General features: G+C 41.8%; 1 protein-coding gene across 1 annotated transcript in view; it reads right to left on the bottom strand.

Moving 5' to 3' along the window:
* Window positions 1-227: 227 nt before the first annotated feature.
* Window positions 228-25,906, bottom strand: part of atf7ip (activating transcription factor 7 interacting protein) — a 35,070-nt gene continuing 9,391 nt past the window's right edge. Inside the window, exons 2-13 of the mRNA XM_060047327.1 lie at window positions 11,312-11,800; window positions 10,466-10,970; window positions 10,076-10,248; window positions 9,836-9,973; window positions 9,654-9,725; window positions 9,438-9,571; window positions 7,609-7,679; window positions 2,181-2,759; window positions 1,873-1,974; window positions 1,715-1,786; window positions 1,372-1,451; window positions 228-1,088 (exon numbers count right to left, since the gene is read on the bottom strand). Of these exons, the coding sequence (XP_059903310.1) occupies window positions 642-1,088; window positions 1,372-1,451; window positions 1,715-1,786; window positions 1,873-1,974; window positions 2,181-2,759; window positions 7,609-7,679; window positions 9,438-9,571; window positions 9,654-9,725; window positions 9,836-9,973; window positions 10,076-10,248; window positions 10,466-10,970; window positions 11,312-11,794 (2,856 nt within the window). The 5' untranslated portion in view covers window positions 11,795-11,800 and the 3' untranslated portion in view covers window positions 228-641. The remainder of the gene's footprint in view (window positions 1,089-1,371; window positions 1,452-1,714; window positions 1,787-1,872; window positions 1,975-2,180; window positions 2,760-7,608; window positions 7,680-9,437; window positions 9,572-9,653; window positions 9,726-9,835; window positions 9,974-10,075; window positions 10,249-10,465; window positions 10,971-11,311; window positions 11,801-25,906) is intronic.

Below are 25,906 nucleotides of genomic sequence, written 5' to 3'. Positions count from 1 at the left end.
CGCCGTGTTGCAGACGTCAGTGAGTGCGCCGCCGACCCGCCGCCACCCCCCCGCACCACACATTGGTCCTTGGTCTGTGGGAAACACTGGTGCCTTTGTAAGTTTAGACAAACTTCAGCCCACATTTACTAATATAATTACAGAAGAAAAAAAGACAAGTCACCTGTAAAAAAAAGGGTAATGCTTTTGTCAAATTAGATTGTAATTAAGCATAAAGAAAATCACTCTTTATAAAAAAACATTTATTGTGTTTGTCAAAGTCTGGTTGCCAGACAAAACATAAAAAACATACAATCATTCAGATTCTGCAAATTCTAACATTGATTGTTCTGTCGTCTACTGTCCAGAACAGGAACATAACATGAGTCAGCAGAACAGATGTCAACATCATAAATATCTGATTCAGTAGGGTCTAAACAATCTCATTATGTACAACTGCCTATACTGGCAATAAACAACGTATCCACTGGGCAGCAAACTAACCATAGCCGCCAGAATCACTTGCAGATACCAAAAATGGTAAACACCTTTGCATTTTGGTAATAGGAAGGTAAAATGTTCTTAACACCATCGATGCAGTGAAAGGAGTCACCATGACTTATCACTCACCAAAACACTTCTATCCATGATAGCTTCTAAGCTCAACTGGTGTTGGAATGGATGACATTGGTACACTGGGGCTCACAGAAGGAGCCAAAGCGGCCATAGATGTCTTTGGCTCGCACAGCAAAGTGGTAGGTGGAGCCAGACTGGAACTGGGTGAGTGTGCAGGCCATGGGCAGTGGGAGGGCCTTCACCTCCCCAATCCTCTTCCAATGCTGCTGGGCAGAACTGTTGGAGTTGGCGTTGTCCTGGTGGAAGGCGAACAGGTGGTAGCTGTCGACGGCAGCACAGGAGCGGTCAGTTTCTGCCACGCACCAGGACAGCACGATGCCGGTCGGGCTGGGCACTAGCTTGAGCTGGGGCTGCTGCGGGGGAGAGGTCTGGATGGCCTCTATGGGAAGACGTCCCACGGGCTGCTGGGCCATGGGGAGGGGAGGTAGCACAGTGGGTGGGGGCCGGCTTGTAGGTGTGGTTGCAGGGCGATCCTGAGAGTGCAAAAATTATAGATGATTATTTTCGCCTCAAGAGTTTAATTCTATACTATATTAAAAAATTGTAAGGAGTTATTTTTTTTTACTATTTATGAGATGACGATTTTTTAAATCATAGATTGGAATAGTCCAATAATGCTAAATGGGAGCTTTCTTTGGCTGTGTCCGCTAAACAGGTTGTAAAACAATAAGTTGGGGCACCTTCGAGCACGTGTCGAATAATGCCAACAAAAAGTTGAGTTTGAAAACCATGTAAAATGCAGTTCAAATATCTTACCACTGGAGGGTGATGGACTGTCACTTGAGGACTATTTGCACCGATCAGATGGATTTGTGGCGATGACCTTGATGCAGGATCTAGGCAGATATGACATCAATTAATCCACTGATTTCAAGACCCCAAAATAGTCTGGCTATGAGATGCTCTCCTTATGTAACCAATAGCTTTAAAATTATACACATTAGTAGTTTGAAGGACTGGGAATATTATTTTTCCTAAGCTCAGCCTCTTTCAATGTTTCACTCCGCTCTTTCGACAGACATACAACCAACCCACCCAAGAATAACACATTTCTTTGCACATGCTAGTGAACACTCAGAGATGGTGGGAGAAGTCTTACTGTTAGGGATGGTGATCACAGGACGTGTGGTAACAGGCGAGGGCGGGACTGTGGCCTTCTTAACTCCCGTCACTTATCACAAACAAAAGACAGAATGAAGTCCACCATTTTCTAATGATACGAAACGAAATGGAATCCAAAAGCGTTCTCAGGGTTACCTTGCACATCGTCATCGTCCTCAGTAAGGTCTATGACCGAACCTTTAGGTCTTGGTGTGGACAATGCTACCTTGGTTGGAGTGCCACTTGGAGTTTGATTGTCTGAAAATGGGAAAGCGCCAATTACAACAAAAGAAAAAGCATGCCTCCAACAGGTCACCTCTATGGTATAATTAATTACAATGTTTGGCACTCTGCCCTTGCCATGTTCACTTTGGCCTATTCTGGGTTTCTTTATTCTAAGTCTATCAACAGACTCGCAAGACCAATTCCATTGGCTTTGATATGTAGCATCAACTACGCCCCACCTGTCTTGGAGGTCAAAGATGTCCCCTGTGGAGGTCCCGGGGCCGTGGAGCCAGTTGCGGCCGGTCCGGAGGTGGCAAGGCTCAAGGTGGATGTAACTGCTCCAGCCACAGACATCAGCTGTGCTGGGGCTCTGGCTGTGGTTATCGACACCCCGGCGTTTGGAGAGCCAATGCCCCCGGCTCCGCCCTGGTAGACGGCCCGTGCCAGGGAGATCTGTGCTGGGGACATCTGACCTGTACTGTTCTGCAGGGCTGTCATGACGGTGGCGGTGGCTGGCTTCAGTATGAACGTGGTGGTGGGGGTGGTGGTCTTTGCCTTGTTGAGGGAAGAGCCGGCGGAGAAGGACGACACCAACGGAAGCTGGATAAGCAGCTGCTGCCCCTGGCCCACCATGCCACTCCCGGAGGTGGCCTTGACCAGGAGGGTTCCTGTGGGGCTTTGAGTGGTGATACTTCCCGAGGTAAGGGAGGAGAGGGTGTTGGCGCTGGAGGTGATCAGCTGGAGGATCGGGGTGTGGGCAGAGACCACTGAGGTGGCGGGGACGAGTGCTTGGGTCGTCAGAGAATGGGCAGGAGTAGCTGGAAAGATACGAAAAAAATATATAGCAATCAACTCGGATCAATCGCAAATATATTTAGAAGAGGCTGGCGACACGTGTGGCTTTCTGGATACGATTTCCAAATAAAAATATATTTAAATTAGCACACAATTCTTTGCCTTCAGAAAGGGAATGTTCAGCCTAGACCTTTTTAGAAGTTGACGGACTACATATAATGCAGAGGACATTATCCTAATAACTAATCAAAATACAGGTTAAAATGTTGACGGGAAAAGTTTAGCAATTTGGCATTTTTTAGACCAAGTCACAGGAAACCAGTGTAACCCTTATTTGGCTCAGATGACTTGACAGGGGTTTGATGGCTACAGCTGCCAGTAAAAGTGTAAAACTTTTGTGGCCAAAAGCAATTTGCCTTGCTTGGTTTGCTGAATTGAAAACTAAACGGAAATGATGTATTTAAGATGGTGACCCGGTAGTGGTGAACAGAAGTCTTACACCAGAATATTTTGTTTGTTGCATTTTCTTTATTAAAATGTCTCTTTATGATTGTATCAACATCTTTACAGATGGTTCATGATCCTTATACAATACAATGCAATATTCTTGCCAATACAGGAGAACTGCATAATACCAGTATTACATGTTTGATAAATCAACACATCCATCCAATAATGAAAATGTGCATTTTCATTATAGGTCAAACCACATACTATTGTGGCATGTGTGTTAAATGTTTTTCCATAAAACAATAGACATCACATTATGAATACTGCTTCTCAGTTGGTAAGTGTGTTTGTGGTTGGTGATTGGTGAATGATCTGCATCATACATTTTGAAAGGTTCCTCATCTTTGACCCAACATGCATCCAAGTTCTCAATGTCTTTATGCCAGTGTAGGTTTGTGATAAGATTATTGGAAGATCTACAATATACCCAGGCTCACGTTCATAGTTCTTGACATTGTCATACAATCCATGTCTGCAGTGCAGCCCCATTACCCTTATGCAAGGTCCAATAGGACCAATTTTTTTTTCATATTTTCTCTTTGATCAGTCCTTGAGTCAATTGGCTGAATATCAACCACAATTTTGGCAGTAGCCCCGGGGTAACAAAATGATTTGCAATGAGTTGTCGTTCATATTTGTTTGGCTGTTGACATTATGGTCATCGGACCGGTGTGGCCTTAAATCTGGTGCAATTCATAAAATGGATGGCCTTTTTGGTGATAGTGTTCACATGCGAAACATGCAATTTCTTCACGTTCTTCAATGTAAAAGGAATTTAGTTCCTCAATGGAATCTGGAAAGAAAATAAAAATACTAATCTTGAAAATAGTCCCAGAAGTTGTCCAGCGGTCGTATTGTTCTACACAAAAGTCTCGTCGAAGGTTGGTCTCACCCAGAAGACCGAGGCCCTTCAACAGACCTTCACTGCTAGACTTGCACAATGCCAAGACATGAATTACTGGGAGAGACTCAAAAGCCTGAAACTCATGTCACTCCAAAGGCGAAGGGAGCGCTATGTCATCATGACTATGTGGAAGATTCTCAACGGACACCATCCTAACAACATTGGGATCGAGTTTCAAAGCTCTAAAACGCAACGGGATCACCGCAAAGCTCCCAAAACTCTCGAAGTCGGGCAAGGCGAAACACCAGACGATGTACGATACATCTTTCGCAGTACTCGGGCCCAAGCTGTGGAACCTCATCCAAGCCAATGTATCCTCTGTGAAGGACCTTGAAGTCTTCAAAATCGAGCTCAATAAGGACTTCCTCTCCAAAATGCCTGACAAGCCACCTGTCAAGGGCTACTCTTGCAAGAACAACAACTCTCTCCTGGAATGGTGCTCTAGTGGAGCACTGCTGAGTGGTCGGATATGCTGATGGCTCTGTTAAAGACAAAATCCTAAAAAAAAAAGAAGAAAGAAAAAAAAAGAAAAGAAAAGACCCAATTCCCTTAAAGAAAAGTAAGAAGATTTGAATATCGAAATCAAGATTTTAATTTGAGGACATATCCCACTTGCTCTGTAAAAAAAAATACAAGAGAGACATGGTTTGTTTCCTGCTGAAAATAAAGTTAGCTATGCGTTATAAAACGGGAATTTAATAAAGTTAGCTATGCGTTATAAAACGGGAATTTAATCTTCTTACATTTATTTACCTATATAGAATTCCACGTAAAACATTTAATTAAGACAAGCACAGTAAATGCATTTAGTGAAACATAATTTTTCAAAACGTTGTGAGGGATAGACATTATATCATGGTTATACAAGTATTCATTTGTATTTTTCCATAAATGTCTTTGCCAGTCTACTCATTACAAATTACATATTTTTAAGTGTTTTTCGATTTAAACAAGTCCAACAAGCTTTCAGTTTACCAATGAATAAAATGCAAAATTGGTACTCTCAATACCAATTATTTATGTTCAGGGCCCAGATTGTTTGTATAAATGACCACAATGGGAATGAGTGGTAGCCAATAGGTCCATTAGAAAACAATTCAAAATTGGTGTTTCATATAAAATAGATAATTTATTATTGAATTGTGTTAAAATTACGTACCTGACAGTGCTAGGGGAAGATTCCAAAAAAGAATCTTGCTGAATATTTCGAATTTGACTTGTTCGCTAAACTACCTCGAAAGGATGTTGCTGACATGATAGGGCTGTGTCAAAACATCAAAAAAGATCAAGGCTAGAACTCTAATGTAGCCTTCCTATATATACAATTATGAATTTAATCCCTGTGCTGCATGCGTTTTACATAGCTTGTTATTATGGGTCATGCCATTATAAGCGGAAAGAGTTGTTCTTGCATATTCTGATTGGCCGAACATCTCGCTCACTTTTATCAGAACACTTTGCTGAATGCCTATCAAGTCCTAGCCCCAGCCTCACAACTTACCTTGCCGCACATTACCCATCAAATCAACGAGATTCAAAGCATCAAAACCTTGCCCAACCATAATTTAAAAAAAAAGTGGAAAAACAGACGATTCGAGCAAGAAATTGTTCCAAGTAACACACACAAACATAAACACACACTTAGCCATGCATCTGAATGAAACGACAATGAACCCCATAGAATAATGACTTGCTTGTCTTACCTCAGAGACACATTAGTGTCATTTCATCAGTGCTCTTTTCTGATACTTTCCCAATGATTTATTCACGGCCTCGGTGGTGGTAAAAAAATGTATGGGGACAATATCTATTTCATGGTGGTGGGAGCGGGCAAAGTAACCTACAACATTTAATATGTTTGGGCAAGTTCAGTGAATATTTCAGTATTCTTTGCCCAGTTAAATTCAGAGGGCCCCAGAATAATATTTTTTAAGAAGCCCTATTTAAGTTTTGTTTGATTAGAGCAGTGGTTCTCAACCTTTTTATGAGCAAACGCCCCCCTTACCTTACCCTGATCCCCTGGCGCTCCCCCCAATAAAAATAAATAAATAAACTAACAACCCCACTCACACTCATGTTATATTGGTTAAAGGTGTCATTGCATCGTTATTCATTGATTTTGCGGTGGTCACTAATAGCAATGAATGCCCTCTGAATTGGTTTTGGTGAAGAAAATATAAATAAATATTCATGAATATTCATGACATGCAAATACAAATACATTTTGTATTTGAAATGCAAGTCTTTTCGTGGAGACTACGCTCAGAGCAGTTGGAACCTAACAACAGCAAGAGGAAGGAGGAAAACGGGCTGAAACAAAATTAGTTGTTTTTCTTTTGCTATCCCCCATGTTTGATTGTGTTGCGTTGGTTATTGAACCCACGAACTTGGGTTATGTTTATCAGCGTTACTATAGAGATCATGACGATAGCTGATGTAACGGGAGTCCGGGCGTGTGCAGCACCGAACCGCGCTGTATGACAACTGTTACACTGCGCATAGACAGTAAAAAAGTAGGAGACGGTAGAGGGGTTAGAAACCGATAAATGAAAATAGGCTATTTATTTCAGGTAGCCTATTTTTTCACCAAAAAAAATGAAAACCATGAAAGTTTAAAATCTCGTTCCCAGCGCCCTCCTAGGTTGTGCGGACGCCCTCCAGGGGGCCGGTACCGCCCCCGTTGAGAAACCATGGATTATAGCCTTGAAGCTATTATTCCCCCATGTTTACTGTCTACTAGAACCGCAGTTCTTTTGAATTTATAAACTCTGACCACCTCACTATGGAAGAGGCAGGGATGTGGGCTGGTCGATAATGTGGCCAAGACACTTTAATTACTTTTACCTAACAAATCTTTTTATGTTATTATTGGGGCCTGCCAGTCCAGCCGAAAATCGGACCGCACCTCTGGCATTTGCCAAGTCTGTCGCTGCCTAGAGAGTGGTTCACTTTACATACTATTGGTACCATTCTCTGTTCTAAAGTTTAGAAATTCTCAAGACAACTTCTAGAGAATTAGGTCTGGACATTGTTCGAAGTTTCCCTTGCACCCATTCGGCACACAAACGGGAGAATTTTTGTAGCTGTAGCAATAGAAATAGTAATAGTAATAATAATAATAATAATAATAATAATAAAGAGCATAGTAAACAAATACCACCGCCACAGGTCAACCGATGGGAGGAAATCCATGGCAAAACCGTGGAATACGTTGCGAAGGCTCCGGCCTTTCCATAGTCGCTCCTGGGGCTCGGCCCTACTGGGCATGCAGTTTGTTGTGCTGAACTACTTTACAAATTTTTCTTTAGATCAGTGAATGCTTTATTAGAAATCTGGTTGAAATATTGTTATAGAGTTTGCCAATATCATCCAAGTCTTTGGTCAATTTGCTTTTAAAGCTCTTCCACAAGGAAATACTGGAAACTGATCAATGGCATATTACAGTCTATGCTACTCACCAGTAGTAGTAGTAGGAGCGGAAGCAGGGCCTGCCATCGTCTGCTTTATCTCCATGGACGTCCGGACTAGCCTGTTTGAACAGATGGCTCACACTTAGTCATTTACACAGCAGAAGGCTCCTCCCAAGCATGGATATAAAGATATTAGATGTGTTAGATGTGTCCACTCTCAACACATTACATTTCCGTCCTTTGCCATCTTTGGTGAACACTTGGGTGTGTATCCATTAAATAGGCATAGTTCTGTCAAGTACATTGCAATGTGCAACGGCTGCATTTGGTTTGACAAAAAACGAAATAATGATCACAAATCAGTTTAGTTTACAGAGCAACTTTTAAGTAAGCTTTATTTCCATAAAAGAACATCGGAGAGGCCCAAGGTGCATAATAAAAATAAAGACAACTAATTTTAATGTTTTTACAACATTACAACTGGTCAAATACAGCTTAGCCCTTCTTAAAACAAAAATGGTCAAGAGGTCATGTCAGGGTACTCTCAGTATATTTTGAAGGGATCTTTTCTTCAGAGGTCTGAAAAAACTCTGGTCTCCTCTCTACTCTCAGTAATTCATTAATGGAATCTCGAATCTCTCTCCAGTGGTCACACGTCAACTCTTTAAAGCGTTTCTCTATGTAAGTCCTCAACGTCTTCCTCAAGTTCCTGGGCAGTGCGTCCTTGCCCAATACGCCAATATAGTTGACTTTTAACACCCAGTCACAGTATGTTTCATAGTGGACCAAGTTCCGGAAAATATAGGAGGCATAGCGGTCGGCCCGAGGGGTTGGCCAGCTTCCTCTGCAAAGTTTGAAGACCCATTTCTCGCATTGAGAGCTGATTGGTCGAAGTTTGACATCCGCTCTGCAATCCCCCTCGCTGAAATTTGACAAGCGGTCGGCCAGCCCAGTGTTCTGTGGACCAATGTCTCCTCCTCCGCCATATCCCTCCTTCTTCTCCTGCGTCTTTGACTTCTGCTTCAGCATCAACACTTTTTGCCCCTGCATCATGGTGGCTTTCTTCTCCTGCATCTTCATCGCCTTCTTTTCCCGCATCCTCATCATCAATTTCTTCTTCTTCATCTTGAGTGTCAGTGTGGAAGTCTTGCCACCAGAAGGCGCTAGTCCCTCTCTGGGGGTCCTGGGCTGGGACTCCTCTGAGTGCCGACGGAGCAGGCTGTTGGGGAGGAGAGGTGCAGTTTTTACTACACTCTGCATTGCCTGAGGTAGTGCTCTCAGGCTTCAAATTGTAGAACGTCACAAGACCCTGGACCCACACCCACTCAGGGGTAACAAATGCAGATGGCAAAAAAAAAAAAAAAGAGACCGAAGAGTGTGTGTCAATTTCAAATTTTTGGTGACGTAAATATTGGGACGGAAAAAGGAGGTAGATCCTCAAAGGGTAAACGCAACGTGAAATCTTGTACTCCAAAAGTATGGTTTTGGGAGATGGAAGGTTTGCAGTCTTTATTCTGTTTCCATTAGATTTCAGTTTTCCAGTCACAAGGGATTACAGATAGTAATCCATGACAATGTTAAATATATGCAGTGGCAATGTCTCCGGGTGTAATACGGGCTTCAGGCCGGTATTGTCACGTTCATACAAAAGCCCATTGGCAAGATGTATACAAAATACCAACACATGAAACAGCACATCATATTTTGCATGGAATATACTTAGCATGATCAATTATCAAAAAGTTATCATGTGGACATCTTTTTATTATTAATTTATGTCCGAGATCTAAACTATATATCTTAGCTATGTTTTGGTCGCCAGTGACACAAAGACCTTTGGTTAAAACTGCAAGGAAGCTGCATGACATAGGACTCACCGTGGGATTGAAGGAGAACCCGACGGTCCCGGAGCCCTGGCAACAGCAGCAGCGGTTTGGACTGCCATAGCAGCGGCAGCGGTTGCACTGGTAGCGGCAGTTGCCGTGGCGGCAGCAGTTGCCGCAGCAATAACCTGCAGAGCCCAGTAGTTCATAGTGAGAACACAGGACTGGAAAGAAACTACTTTTGTGTGAAAGACCATGATTATAACTTGCCTCCTGTTTTCTTTTGTTCTCCAAGGCCTGGTTTGCCTCGCCAAACTTCTTAGTGAGCCGGGATATCTTTGCCTGAAGCGAAAAGAATAGAGATGCTCATGATTTAATTTTTCTTCTATAAACGCATTTTATTTATTTCAGCTTTAATGTCGAATTGATTAATCAAGCAACAATCCACTTACTTGAAGTGTGTTTAGTGTTGATTGGTGTTTGGTGGCAGAGTCGATCTTCAGTACTCTCTCCTTCAGTTCTTGTAAGTTCTGGTCAAAAACTGTTTGCTGCAAGACTCGCAACCGATCCTCGACCAACTGCTGCACCACCTAGCAAACAAAAGGGGATCGTTAACAACAAATCCTATTCCTCATTTTGCACGCATCTTGCAATAAAGAGACAACTGGACAGCCATAGTTGGCCACACAAACCTTTTCAAGTTTAAGGCGACTGCCAGCTTTTGCAGTAATCTTGAGCTCCAGTTGAGCTTCTAGTTCCACTCCGTCGATCTTGGGCCGTTTCCCATCCCGCTCAACCTTCTCTTTCTCCTCGCCCTCGGACAACACTCGCTTCAGACCTACGGTGTTGCTCTTTTCCTGCACGTCTATGAGAACAAAGTAACCGCCACAATTTTTTTTTTTATAATACGTTCAATCAATCAAAGAAAAAAAACAACTGCACATGCTATGTAGCATACACGTATGCAGTACACTTATTTATTATGATAGTTTCAGATAATTTATTGTCATACATTTATAAGATCAATACCTCAATACCATTGATAAAACAACCAGCTATTTGACCCATCCTAATCCCCTTACCTGTGTATACCAGAGGGGTGAAGGAGGGACGAAACGACTTTGGGGTCTTTACAGCAGCATCCTTCTTTTCCTTCTTTGCGTCAACCTTCACAAAGTCAACCTCCATCTTCTCTGCCTTTGTAGCCCCCTTCTTACCATCCTCTTTAACATCCTTAATGACCTCGTCTTTGGCGTCCTTCTGTTTACTTTTTCCCGGCACCTTCTTCTCCTCTTTTGGTTCCAGAACTTTGATTTCGTGCTGCTTCATCAGAGTCGTGGAGGTGGATGGAGATGGAGAGGGTTTTGGTGAAGAGGGTTTGTCTGTTTTCGTTTTTGCTGTTGAGTTTTTCGCTATCGTAGTGTCACCAACCACTTCCATGTCCTGTGTGATGCCCGACTCTGAACGGCCGTCTTTCTCCACTTTTTTGATGGGGGGAGGGGTGGGAGGCGAAGAATTCGACACTGAATTTTTACCCGACTCTTTCGAAGAGTCTGTGGCTGGTGGCTCTGCTGTAGCTTTTTCATCCTGAAGTAGAGAACGCAAAGTTAACCAAGAAACTAAAAGCTAACATTACAAGAAAAAGAAATAGAACCAAATTAACCACGTTACTCAAATAAGGGTCTTTGGTTACATTCAGAGTTTAAGTGGCAATCTCAAAGACTTTCATCCATCACTGAATACAATGGGGATTTAGCTTTCACTGATGAAAGCCCTCGAGTTTGCCAGTACCACGAATGTTACGAACTGGGCGTTTGTTGCGACACATGTTTGTATCTCCCGGAAAATGTACCACATTCCACCAAAGGTCTCGCTAAAAGGATCAAAATGAAAATCCCTGAATCTGCAACTTTAGATAAATAGATTACCTTTTTGTTTTCAGTGATGGTATCCATTTTGGCGGCCTTGGCGTCATTGCCAGCCTTGGGCTGCGTTGGAGCCGCCGCCGAGCTGCCATTGGATGGAGAGCCTTCCATGACCCCGTCAGCGCTCTTGCCGAGGTCAAAGTTCAGAGAACGGAATGGGGACGTGGGGAAAGTGGTAGCCTCACAAATAGGAGGGGAGGGGGACAAGTTGAGGGACAGCGAAGGTGTGGGCGAGCCGCAGGACCCTGGTGAGGTTGGCGACATAGCCTGGGAGTCGGATGTGTCGTGGCGTTCCTTATCCAGCGCTTTATGCCCGTCCTCCTTGTGCCTTCCATTCTGCATAGGAGGCGGAGAGGGATTAGACAGGGTGGCCCCGCTCGACAACAAGGTGCTGTGAAGTGTCTCAAGTTGTTGGCGATCACTGATCTTCATGGTTTTCCTGGCACGGAAAATTTTCTTCTTCTCCTCTGCAACAGCGACTTCCATTTTTACCTGAAAAGTAACAAGAAATAGGTTTTTAGTTTTAGTGACTTTAAAAATGTTCAACCAAATGATTACATTATGCCTTAATCCAAGTCTAAAATGGAGGTTCCCAAGCACTGCTTCGGAAGAAACACTGGAGGTCACTGTAGTGTTCTATCACTGTTGTGTGCTAGAAGGAGCTCGGTTTCTGTGGTTTAAATAATTAAATATTCTCCAATTACAAATATCTTCACTGCCAGTCTTTCCTGACTTCCAAAATATCTCTCTCTCTCTCTCTCTCTCTCTCTCTCTCTCTCTCTCTCTCTCTCTCTCTCTCTCTCTCTCTCTCTCTCTCTCTCTCTCTCTCTCTCTCTCTCTCTCTCTCTCTCTCTCTCTCTCTCTCTCTCTCTCTCTCTCTCTCTCTCTCTCTCTCTCTCTCTCTCTCTCTCTCTCTCTCTCTCTCTCTCTCTCTCTCTCTCTCTCTCTCTCTCTCTCTCTCTCTCTCTCTCTCTCTCTCTCTCTCTCTCTCTCTCTCTCTCTCTCTCTCTCTCTCTCAAAAGGACAGCGGATTAAAAAAATGCCACCCAAATCATTCCTATGAAAACTGCTCAATGGCTCAGGGCAACATCAAGGAGAGATTTGCTTCCGTATCATGGGAGCCAGCCATGCCCTGGTGCATGACATGCCGGATGAAGAAATCACAATATTCTTGTTGTGTCGCATTAAAAAAATAAACAAAGTGCCTAAAAACCATCAACATCATTAATGTCAAGTAAAAGCAAAAGCCTCGAACACGAGTAGTTAACGGACGGCACTGAGCCCTCTCTGATGCCGGGCCGAAACAACACGTTCACTACGACTCCTTTCAGCTGCCCACCCCTCCTTCTCCTGCAAAATAATAAATAAAATAAAACGGCTAATAAAACGCTTGAGGGGGCGTTTTGGAAAGAGAAAACTTATTCTTTATTAGTACATGGTATAAAGATAGTTATGAGCCTTTGATTTTTTTGCAGTGACCCATTCATGATCCCCACTTGTATTGGAGTGAACGCAGATATCTACTTCTGGGCCCCTTGAATCGAGGGACCCGACCACAGCCCGCTTAAACAGCTGCATAACCAGGCTTGGCCGCTGAGCACTGGTGGATTGCGGAAGTATGCAGTGGGGGCTTGATTTGACCCCACATAAAAACAGAACTATCTATTTTTGTAGAATTAAAATTGCATGTATTAAGGTTATCAATTATGGTCAAACAAATAAATTCCTGGCTTTATATACTAGCTGTAGTTGTGATATTACATTTGCTACATTCATTAAGGTTAATAAAATAAGCGTTACTGGAGCTGCAATAACACAGAACCACCACAAAACCTTGTTACAGCACGGGTCGGTTCAGCAGAAATAGCACATTTGTCAATAGTCTATCCTAATATAGTTTGTATAGACTAGAGCTTAAGCAGCATTGTGCTTTACAATAACGATAAATCACAACTAAAGAAAGACAGTCATTAATGTTAGGCCGTGTGTTCTACGCTTTATGAAAAGCTTAACCTAAAAAGCGCCTCATACTCATTTTCCTTATCAGAGCAAAATATCCTAATGAACGTGACGTGACATGTTCCAAAAACGGATGGGGCTTATTTCCTAGCATGCCGTGTCAACACTGCAGCATTAATGCGCACAATTCAAAATGCAGTCACCCCACCTTCCCCACCATTCCTATTCAGTAACCGTGCCGGAAAATCATTGCAGGAAGCTAAAATGGCTTCTCTATGCCATGCACAGCCAGCCTCAGCTCGCCTGATTTCCCCCGGGGACGTACGCGCCGCGGAATGTCTGCGGACTCTGCCCTGCGGCAATTTCCACCGGGCACGTAACGACAGCGTAGCGCTTTCTTGCGACCAAGCCGTATTCACGTGAGATCACGAGATCACGCGATAATCCTAAACCTAATGTACTCTCCTTCCACTCCCAAAACGACTGCAATTAAATGCCAGGCTTTGTCCTTTCTGACATTGTCCGGACATTGGATGATTTATTTAATAAGTTATTTTATGTTGCTCCACTTCGACAATCAGCCTCTCGTCGTCCACGTTGCCGACCCTCTAAGACCCTTTGATTGATTGACTGCTGATCTGGTGTCACCGGTCATGACGTAATGTTGATGTGAAGTTGTGATAGGCTACATGAGCTGAGAATTGCGTTTCATTTGGAAAATTGACTGGATGCTCTATGGCTTTTACTTTTTCCCTTCCTGTCCGGCTCAATCCGCTCTGTTGAAATTGACGCGGTTCAGCAACGGCTCGCGTCAAAAATAGAAGTGCTACGTAATGATAGCGCTGCGGCGCGGCGTGCCGCCCCTGGGACACTGCTGAGACGTTCCGCAGCGCGCCCGGTGGAAATGGTTTCATTGATTAGAGTGACAGCGATCAGCAGCGGTGACCGCGGCACAGCCGTTCCGCAGCGCTTACGGCCCAAGCTAGCACAAACTGACCTCTTTCAGGCCCCGTCCACCCGGACCCGAAACGTAGTTCCCCGTGGTTCAAAAATACAAAAAAAAATAAATAAATCAACGCAACTCTGACGTCCCCCAGCAGGTGGGGGGCAATGACTTAATCGTTTGCGTTTCAAGCGTCCACCCGAATCCTGACGCCACACGAAACCGCATAGGTCGGGATATATTTGAAACCACCCTGGGACATGGCATTAAACTAAATATGTAACCATAAACTAGACCAACAAAATTAATCTTAATACTGATAATAGTATGAATAAGGTTTTACTGCCAAACACCTCATACCATCACCAACAGCAGAATAATTCAGTTTGCTCAGTCTTACAAGATGCAAAGAAAAGGGAAAACCTTTTTCAACAAGCATAAAATGCCTAAACAATATTTATTTAAATGTTACTCTGACATTAAGATGAAAAGCCTCCGGATAGTCACCATTTTTATTTGTCAGAACAGACAGCAGATACACAAAATGGCCACCAGTGTTACCAGCTCTAGCTATAGCAATGTGCCACACAATGGCAATTATTTTCGAAAGCAACATAATTTAAATAATTGATTGATTTAGTTTCACTTGTGACCTGCTAATCTAAATTGATTAATTAGAATAACTGGAATATATCTTTATCTAGGCTTTACGCTGCAATCCAACACAGCATAGCCAATCATCTCCTGAAAAGTGGTGATTCAGGCCTTCACCATCTACATATTTTCAAATTCTGTTGGTAATAGCAGTTGAAATAGGAACCAGACTTGAGTACATTCTGTGGCATTTCCCTTACAGGTCCCTCAATCAAAAGTCCTCCATCTTAGTCAGCTAAAATATTTTCTCAATTTGTACATTAGACATTAGCTTGCTTTCAAAACACGAAAGTTATTTCAAACCATACAATACCAAAGCATTGTTTTTTTGTAATTCAATCTGTACAATTCCAAAAACAAAAGTTTAGTTTGGCCAGTGATTCATTGAGTCAGAGTGAAAATACGCACTGCTGGGGTGCGAGGAAGAAAGGCAAAAAGTGGGCGGGGCTGGGCAAAGATTGTGACGTCTCACTTTTTGCTGATCTTCAATAAATACATTATTATTAACTTTGAAACCAGGTGACAAGTTTGATAGATGCAGATTGATAATGCATTTTTTCATCAATCATACCTTTAAATATATTAACTTTCTAAAAGGAAATGCAATCAAGGTCAAACAAAGAAAATGCCAACTGTTACCACAGCTGATGAGTCTTAGCGGTGCACATTGTTCCGTCAATTCAACCTAGCTAGCAGTTAAAACGAATGCACACCCGAACATAATACTCCTCCACAGAGCAGCTCCCTTCCCCCACTCTAGAACAACATCTGCTGCAGTCACACATGGGCCAAACCATTCAACCAGAGGGGAATTTTTTTTGGTTGAACAAAAACACATGATTCTTAAGAATATTCAATTATAGATAATTTATTAGGGTGTGGAAAAACGATATTATCTAAATGATAGCAAAATACTAGGCTGTGTGTGAAATTCAAGTGGGTTTCTTCTGGTGTTTGAGGGAGCCAGAGGCCAGCTACACAAAGGGAGAAAACCAGGAGGAGCCAAACTAAGACTTTACCAAGTAAATGTAATCTTTTTTATTTCCCATGCAAGCATATTTTTTTGACATGACACAAACATGGCGCACCAAATATCTGCAGATTCACAATCCATACAAGTTTATTGACAACCAACTCTGACTAGCTAGCAGTGCACTGCAGTGTCCCTCCGAGCCACCCATCCCCCCCTCTGAATACTATTCATATGCTATGGCACGCCTAACCTCTTATGGCTATGGTCATCTGCTGATTAAGTGTGATCCGACACATGTGTCCTACATACAAAACAATAACTAGTAGCAGAGCACATGGTTTCCTCAACTCAACCTAGCTAGCAGTTCAAACAAGAGTACACCCTGCTATCCTACTCCACCACAGAGCAGCTCCCATCCCCCACTCTGGAAAAACCTCATCCGCAGTCACACGCGGACTAAACCATTCAATCAGACGGGGATTCTATATTATTTGTTTATCAAACACACTAAAGGGTCTTACTAACACACAATAGATATTGTCAGGGTTTTAGAAAAAAAAAACATTTTTCAAAATGCTAGCTAAAACTAGGCACTGTGTGAGGGAGCACTAGGCCAGCAACACAAAGGCAAAAAAACAAGGAGGAGCCAAACTAAGACTATTTCTTACAACGCAAGAATAACTGTTGATAGAGGACACAAACATGGTACACTGAATAATTGCATGCATTCATTCATCACTATGAGTTACCTGCAACCAACAAAGACTAGATAGCAGCACACTGGAGAAGTGCACTGCACAGTCTGGCAGGGACACCCATCCCCCTCTATAGCACAGTCATTGCCACGTGACGGAAAGCTACAGCAAAGCATGGACTAAACCATTATGGCCAAGGTCAAAGGATCCAAGTACTGGAGCAACATTTTGACGAAATATCGAGTGTAGGACTTCCAGCATATCTTATTAGCACGAGAAAAAAAAGAAAAAAAGTTTGTTTTCTACGATTTTCCAGGACAACAAGTGGAATCAACTCCCTTTCTAAAGTGTGCTATACATTTGTAAAAAAAAAAAAAAAAAAACATTCATAATTTTTTGGTTATTTAGTTTACAAGACAATATTGCATGTTAACCCTAAAGCTTACCCCACACAATCTTTTTAATAAATACCAAATTATCGTTAGCTTGTAGTCACTTGCATAAGTGGCGGAAACTGCTGCCTACTTTTGCTCTTTTGACAAGAAAGTTCATCCAAATATAGAAAACCTGTCAAAAAAAGGATCAAAAGAAGGGATATCCATGTCAAAATGCATAGAAACTAAGAAAAATTGGTTATGTCGTTCAATTCAAGTTTTCTAAAAACCATAACTTGTAGATTTCTTTGAGTTATACAACACTTGCTCTTGATTGGTGGGGGTAAACACATGTTTTGGCATACAGAACCTCATATTGGCTGTGGCGAGGGTTACCCGATCACCTGCTGATTAAGATTTGATAAGACAAACCTGTCCTTCATGAATACAATAAATAGTCGCAGAGCTATTAAAGCAATATTACACCAGGGGGAGTGCTGTTATACTGAATGTCAGCACCGCTGTGATTCGGTCGTAGGTATGAGGCCGTAGAAAAGCACAAGAGTTCTACAAGTGTCATGTATTAGTTAAAAATAAGTGACAGTTTGTGATGCGTTTATTTAATCATTTATTAGGCTCAGTCCACAAAAGTAGTTCCCCCAAATGAATAAGGATTGGCCTGTATTCATGCGACAAACATTTTTCCTTCCACATTTTGTTTGTCTATTCTTCACGTCACCCCAGGCCAGCTACTTTATATCATATACATATATCCGTACATTTCCATTTATTGTGTAGCCAGTGAAATAAATCTGACAACAATGACTTTGGTGGCACGTGTGATTCTGATGAGCTAACAGCTTACAATCAATGTAATTAACAGTTCTTGAGACCCCTGTAAAGCGGAGTGATACATGCATAGACAAAAGTCCCGGTGCGGTTATACTATTAATCAGCAGGAATGCCACATGTCCAAAAAAATGTACTTGTTTGGAACCAGTTTGGTCATATGAGACTTAACGGTGCACATTGTTTCCTGAACTCCACCTAGCAGTCCAAATGAGTGCACCAACTGACACCCTGCTCTTCCACAGTGCAGCTCCCCTCCCCCACTCTGGAACAACCTCTGCCGCAGTCACACTTGGAGTAAACCATTCAAGCAAAGGGGGTGTTTTTTTTAAAGATAGCAAAAACACTTAAGATTCGCACAAACACATTGTGATCAGGGTGTGGAAGGACTCGTTTTTCTAAAAAATATTAAAGTGTTCCGTATTTTTTGCTCTTTCAGGGAGCATGAGGCCAGCACAACTAAGGGAGAAAAACGAGGAGGTGCCAAACTCATACTATTACAAGTTTACTAAATTAATAATCTTCCATTGTTACGATGCAAGAAGAATACTGTATATTGGTGAAATAAACATGGTACAAAGAATAACCGCACATTCACTACAAGTTGTTAACAACCAACACAGACTAGCTAGCAGCACACTGGAGAAGAGCACTGCACAGTCTGGCCCTTAGCAACACCCATCCCCCTCTCTAGCAGTGGCATTGCCACGTGATGGAAAGTTACAGCAAAGCATGGACTAAACCATTATGGCAAAGGTCAGGGAACCATTATGGCAAAGGATTCATTACTCAAATACTTTATTATTCCGCATCATTATTACTAAATATTTAGAGTATGACTCTGGGGTTTCAGGCATATCTGTCCCATAATCACTAGAGCAAAAAAGCAGCACAAGAACAGTGTGTTTTCTTTGATTTTATAGGGAAAACAGGTGAATCAATTAGGCTTGCCTTTAGCGTGCTCAACATTTGCACAAATAACATTACCATATGTTTAGTCCGCTGGATAAAATGGCATGGTAACCCGAAGAGCATATTTGTTTAATAAAAAATGAAATATTGCTAACTAGTAGTAACTACTGCATCTGTGGCTGTCTCTGGCGTCACTTTTAGTATTTTGATGAATTTTTTCATCCATATATTTAGACTTAAGAATTGCAACCCTTGAAAGGGTCAACATAAGGGATCTCCTCGGCCACAAGCGTGCGTATTGCACAGCTAGTGAAATAAGAGTCTTGTTACAGTCGCTTTTGAGACATGCGTTATTCCGATAAGTAAGCAGCTCAGAGCCGTTAACGTAATCAACGGTCATTAAAAACAACTTTAAAGAAGAATGATACATGTATTGTAAAAAGTCCCAGTGCTGTTATACTTCCTATCATTACTTATGGATTGCCTTTTCTCCAATCTAATGACTTGTTCGGATAGAGCTGTTGTATAATGAGTCTTAAAAGGTGAACCTTGTTCAGTCACCTCAACCTAGCTAGCAGTCCAAACGACTGCACACCCTGCAATCCTACTCCTCCAGAGCAGCTCCCCTCCCCCACTCTGGAACAACCTCTGCCGCAGACACACATGGACTAAACCATTCAACAAGAGGGGGTTGTTTTTGAGTTAAGCAATAAAACACAAGATTCATACAAAGACATGAAATGTAAATCATCACAAGTGTGGAAAAACATTATTTTCTCAATGATAGCCAACATTAGAAAGTATTAGACAATGTATGAAATCAAAGTGTCGTTTCTTTTGCAGATTCAGCTGGCATGAGCCCAGCTACACAAAGGGAGAAAACAAGGAGGAGCCAAACTTGGAATATACCAAGTGACTATACCAACTCTTCCATTCTTACAATTCAAGAATAATCGTTTGCTGGTGATATAAACATGGTACACTGATTAATTGCAATTACAATACCACTACGAGTTGTTTAAAACCAACACAGACTAGCTAGCAGCACACTGGAGAAGTGCAGTGCACAGTCTGGCTCTCAGAACACCCATCCCCCTCTAGCAGCTTCATTGTCACGTGATGGAAAGTTAGCATAAAGCATGGACTAAACCATTTTGGCAGAGGTCGAAGGATAAATTACACAAAATACTTATCAACATTTTTATGAATTGGTGAGGGTAAGACTCTGGGGTTTTAAGCATATCTCTGTCCCGTTATCAAAACTAGAGCAAATATAAGGACAAGAGTGCTTTGCTATTAATAAATGGGCCAAAAGCAATTATGCTTTCCAATAGTGTACCCACCTGTACATGTGCAAAGACAACACCATTACTATTTTTTTATTGAGTCGGCTTGACAAAAAAGCACGGTAACCATAAGAGCTTATTCCACAATAGCTTATAATAAATAACACATTTCCGCTTACTATTAGTAACTACTGCACCTGTGGCTGTCTGATGCCCACTTTTTCCCACATTTATTTTTTGCCAAATGTTGACTTTAGAATTACAACTTCCCCCTTAAAAAAGGGTCCAAATATGGGATATCCATGGCCACAAGCATGCATATTGTGCAGCCAGTGAAATAAGAGTGTTAACAGTCACTTTAGTGGCACGTGTGTTGTCGATGAGCTAACAGCTTGCAATCGTCAATGTAATTTAGTCCTTAAAAACACCTCTAAAGCGGATTGATACATGTATAGTTAAAGTCCCAATACTGGTATACTCTTAATCAACAACCATGTAATGCCACATGTCCAATAAATTGACTTGGTCTGAACCAGCGTAGTAGTGTAATGGGTCTGAACAGTACACATCGTTTCCTCAACTCATTCTAGCTAGCAGTCCAAACGAGACACCACCCTGCTATCCTACTCCTCCGCAGAGCAGCTCCCCTCCCCCACCCTGGAACAACCTTTGCCGCAGTCACACATGGACTAAACCATTAAACCAGAGGGGGACCTTTTTGAGTTGAGCAATAACAGACAAGATTCATAAAAATACATAAAATGTTAATGATCAAGGGTGTGGAAAAACTAGTTTTTCTATATGATAGCAAATATCGTGTAATGACTGAAATGTAAGTGTTTCTTTTGCACATTCAGGGAGAAAGAGGCCAGCCACACAAACAGAGAACAAGAAAAACTAGGAGGAGCCAACTTGGACTATACCAAGTGTATTCTTCTATTTTTACAATAAAAAAAGAAAATAATTTACTGTAGATATAAACATGGTACACCGAAAAACTGCAAACTCAATATCACTACAAATAGTTAATAACCAAACCAGACTAGCTAGCAGCAGACTGGAGAAGTGCAGTGCGCAGTCTGACTCACAGCAACACCCATCCCCCTCTCTAGCGGCATTGCCACGTGACGGAAAGTTACAGAAAGCATGGATTAAACCATTATGGCAAAGGTCGAAGGATCATTACATAAAATACTTATCAACATTTTTAAGAATTGGTGAGGGTAAGACTCTGGGGTTTTAAGCTTATCTATGTCTCCTTATTAACACAACAGCAAAATATCAGCAAAATCATAGGCCAATTTGTTGGCCTATGATTTAATAGGCCAACAAATTTAAGCAATTATGCTTTCCAATAGCGTAGTATACATTTGCACAGACACCGCGTCTGCCATCGTTTTTATTGATTCGTCCTGTGAGAAAAGCAGAGTAACCATAAGAGCTTAATCCACTATATTTTTAATAAATGTCAAATTTCTGCTAACTAGTAATAAGTTATGCATCTGTAGCCGTCTGTGGGGTCCATATATCGATTTTTTAATCTAAATGTTTGAAATTACAACTTCTCCTTAAAAAGTGGCCAAATATGAGAGACATGGCCAGAAACATACATATTTTGCAGCCAGTGAAATTAAAGTCTGTTGACAGTCACTTTTGGTTTCTGACAAATGTACTTATCGTAAGTCGCTTTGGTTAAAGCGTCTGCTAAATTCGTAAATGTAGATGTTATGTGTGATTCCGATGAGCGAACTGCTTACGATCGTCAATGTAATTATGGTTCTTAGAAACACCTGTAAAGCGGAGTGATACATGTATAGTTTAATGTCCCACTGCTGTTATACTCTTAATGAACAATCATGGTATGCAAAATGTCCAATAAATCGACTTGGTCTGAACCAGTGGTCGTGTAATTGGTCTGAATGGTACACATATTTTCCTCAACTCAACCTAGCTAGCAGTCCAAACTAGAGAACACGACACCCTGACACCCTGCTCTTCCAGAGTGCAGCTTCCCTCCCCCACTCTGGAACAACCTATGATGCAGTCAGACTTGGACTTAAACCATCCAACCAGAGGGAGATGTTCTGAAGTTTAGCAAAAACACTAAAGATATATACAAACACAATCAATGTTAACGATCAGGATGTGAAAAAACTTGTTTTTCATAAAGATAGCAAAGTAGGAGCTGTGTGAAATTCAAGTTATTTTGTTGGTTGAGGGAGCACGAGGCCAGGAACACAATGGGAGAAAAAAAAAAGAGCCATACTTGGACTATACCAAGTTTACAAAATTTAAATTTCTGTTGTTACTATGCAGGAAGAATAATATATTAATGACATAAACATGGCACACCGAAAAACTGCATATTCACTACATGTTAGCAACCAACACAGACTAGCTAGCATCACACTGGAGAAGAGCACTGCACAGTCTGTCCCTTAGCAACACCCATCCCCCTCTCTAGCGCAGTCATTGCCACGTGATGGAAAGTTACAGCCAGGCACGGACTAAACCATTACGACAAATATCAAGGGATCCATTACGCAAAACACTTAAAGCAACATTTCGGCTCACGGTTATTTTGCTTATCTCTGTCCCATTATTAACACTAGTGCAAAAATAGCAGCACAAGGAAGGTTTGTTTCATTCATCACTGAATGGGCCAACAAGCGGAATCAACTTCGTGTTCTTATAGTGTACTTTACGATTGCACAATATGACAATTTTTTTTTATTTAGTTTTGCCTAACCCTAAACTGCATTCAAATTCCTACAGCTTATTCACAAACTTTAACTGTGTGTCTCCGGTGCCCAATTTTTGTCTTCTGCACCGATGTAAATACCCTAACCCTTTATTCCATGTTTATCCAAATAATTATACTTCCAATGACACCAGAACTGCCCCTTCAATAAGTCCACAGGGGGGTTCTCCATGTCCACATGCATACATATTGAATGGATGTTAAGATCACAGGAATATTTGAATAGACTGATGGCATTTGTGTTGTGGGTTTTCAATTAATAAACATCTTTCCATCAGAATTTTTTTTAGTCCAGGAAGGAAGGACACAGAATTCCAAACATATTCTACGCCTGACTGTGTAAGGAATCCTTTTCTTTGGACAACACAAAGTTTACATCTTCGTAATGAACAGGAGGTTCAACCTTCAGCTTTGGGGTGTTTTCTGTCTGTAGTTATGGAAAGCAGTTGCCAAAACTTGAATGGTAGAATAGAATTGAACCTTGTTTGTTCCAGAAAATTCTGCTGATTAAATAACCCTAAACCTTTCTGCAAACCATACTAGGGGCGTGTCACTTCAATTAACATTTTGCTTCAATTACTTAACGTTTCAGAACCGTTCACAATTGATAAGTAAGAGAAGTTCATCTGTCAATTACCTCAGGTATCAGAAATGGTCAAATGGTTAAGTAAGAGAGAAAAGTTCACCTTTCGAAGCAGCCTTTAAGAGTTTGAGGGGTGGTTGGCAGGCCTAAAAGAACTGCTAATTACGGCAGCACATGGCTAAATAACACTGATTTAAAGAGGCGGGACTAAATACAAGCTGTACCATTGCACTTTTTCAGAGGGACGTATTGTTAATGAATACTTTAAGGATTAAACACTAAAGACCAATACATTTACGCAACATTTAAAACGCCTCAATGAACACAACTTAACAAATTAAGTAACATTGCATGTACAAAGTAATCTGCCCATTGGGAAGCTAGCTGGCAGTCCAAACTAGCGCACACCCCGTAGAGCAGCTCCCATCCCCCACTCTGGAACCACTGCTGTTCTCACACATGGACTAAACCATTAAACCAGAGGGGGATCTTTTTGAGTTGAGCAATAACAGACAAGATTCATAAAAATACATAAAATGTTAATGATCAAGGGTGTGGAAAAACTAGTTTTTCTAAATGATAGCAAATATCGTGTAATGACTATGAAATGTAAGTGTTTCTTTTGCACATTCAGGGAGAAAGAGGCCAGCTACACAAACAGAACAAGGAAAACTAGGAGGAGCCAACTTGGACTATACCAAGTGTATTCTTCTATTTTTACAATAAAAAAATAAAATAATTTACTATAGATATAAACATGGTACACCGAAAAACTGCAAACTCAATATCACTACAAATAGTTAATAACCAAACCAGACTAGCTAGCAGCAGACTGGAGAAGTGCAGTGCGCAGTCTGACTCACAGCAACACCCATCCCCCTCTCTAGCGGCATTGCCACGTGACGGAAAGTTACAGAAAGCATGGATTAAACCATTATGGCAAAGGTCGAAGGATCATTACATAAAATACGTTATCAACATTTTTAAGAATTGGTGAGGGTAAGACTCTGGGGTTTTAAGCTTATCTATGTCTCCTTATTAACACAACAGTAAAATATCAGCAAAATCATAGGCCAATTTGTTGGCCTATGATTTAATAGGCCAACAAATTTAAGCAATTATGCTTTCCAATAGCGTAGTATACATTTGCACAGACACCGAGTCTGCCATCGATTTTATTGATTCGTCCTGAGAGAAAAGCAGAGTAACCATAAGAGCTTAATCCACTATATTTTTAATAAATGTCAAATTTCTGCTAACTAGTAATAAGTTATGCATCTGTAGCCGTCTGTGGGGTCCATATATCGATTTTTTTAATCTAAATGTTTGAAATTACAACTTCTTATAAAGTGGCCAAATATGAGAGACATGGCCAGAAACACATTTTGCAGCCAGTGAAATGAAATTCTGTTGACAGTCACTTTTGGTTTCTGACAAATGTACTTATCGTAAGTCGCTTTGGTTAAAGCGTCTGCTAAATTCCCTAAATGTAGATGTTATGTGTGATTCCGATGAGCGAACTGCTTACGATCGTCAATGTAATTATGGTTCTAAAGGTACGGCCACACCAACCGCGTTACTCGCGTTGGGGCATCGAAAATCTGCATTTTTGCATAGGGAACCATTGGTTTAGGCGCGTAGACGCGTTACACGCGTTGAAGCGTCGCGTTAGGGGCGATATGGTACGGCCATATGGTACGGCCACACCAACCGCATTACTCTCGTTGGATAACGCGAGTAACGAAACTAACCCGACGCTTGATCATTGTGTGTCACAAAAATGGTTCAACGCGCCCAACGCGCCTGTGGCTGCGCTAGAGTCCGAGGTAGGAAACCCAAACGCCGCCGTGTTTGGGTGCATGATAGAGTTTAGATCGGGTTAGATTAAATAATCTCGGATATAAATAACGATAATCGGGTTAAATAACTTCACATGGTGTGTCTGGTGTGTTTCCAGCATTCGTAGTGTTGATCAGCAGAGAAATAGTCCGCCAAGACGTTGAGGTTGCTTAGCAACCAGAGACTGTCCATGCAAGTGAACGGAGCGTTCACTCTTCGTCATAACTATCAAACCAAACATCCTTCACATTCACCGACCGAACATTATGAAAGTAAAATGCACATTTCTCGCTAAAAATGTTTCTATAAACGCATTTAATGGCGTAACTATGTTACTATTTCCACCCAGATTAAAGAAAGATGTCGACCGTATGCTTCTGTGCAAGCGTCACTACTCTCTGCCAGTGACGTCGGGTCAAGCTCCACGCTGATTGGCTATCGCGGCTAAGCGTCACGCGATGGAGCGTTGAAAGTTAAATTTTTTGAACACCGGGCGTTGGTGCGTTACTGCGTTTAGATGCGTAATTACGTGCGTCTGCAGCGTCTAACGCCCCTAACACAACGCTTCAACGCGTGTATCGCGTCTACGCGCCTAGACCAATGGTTCCCTATGCAAAAATGCCGATTTGACGCCCCTATCGCGAGGAACGTGGTTGGTGTGGCCGTACCTTTAGACGCGGCAGTTGCACGTAATTACGCACGTAAACGCAGTAACGTGCCCAACGCACCAACGCCCGGAGTTCAAAAAAATTAAACTTTCAACGCTCCAA

The sequence above is a fragment of the Gadus macrocephalus genome, chromosome 3, assembly GCF_031168955.1.
Source record: "Gadus macrocephalus chromosome 3, ASM3116895v1".
Classification (NCBI taxonomy): Eukaryota; Metazoa; Chordata; class Actinopteri; order Gadiformes; family Gadidae; genus Gadus; species Gadus macrocephalus.
This window is presented reverse-complemented; position numbering and strand designations above follow the sequence as displayed.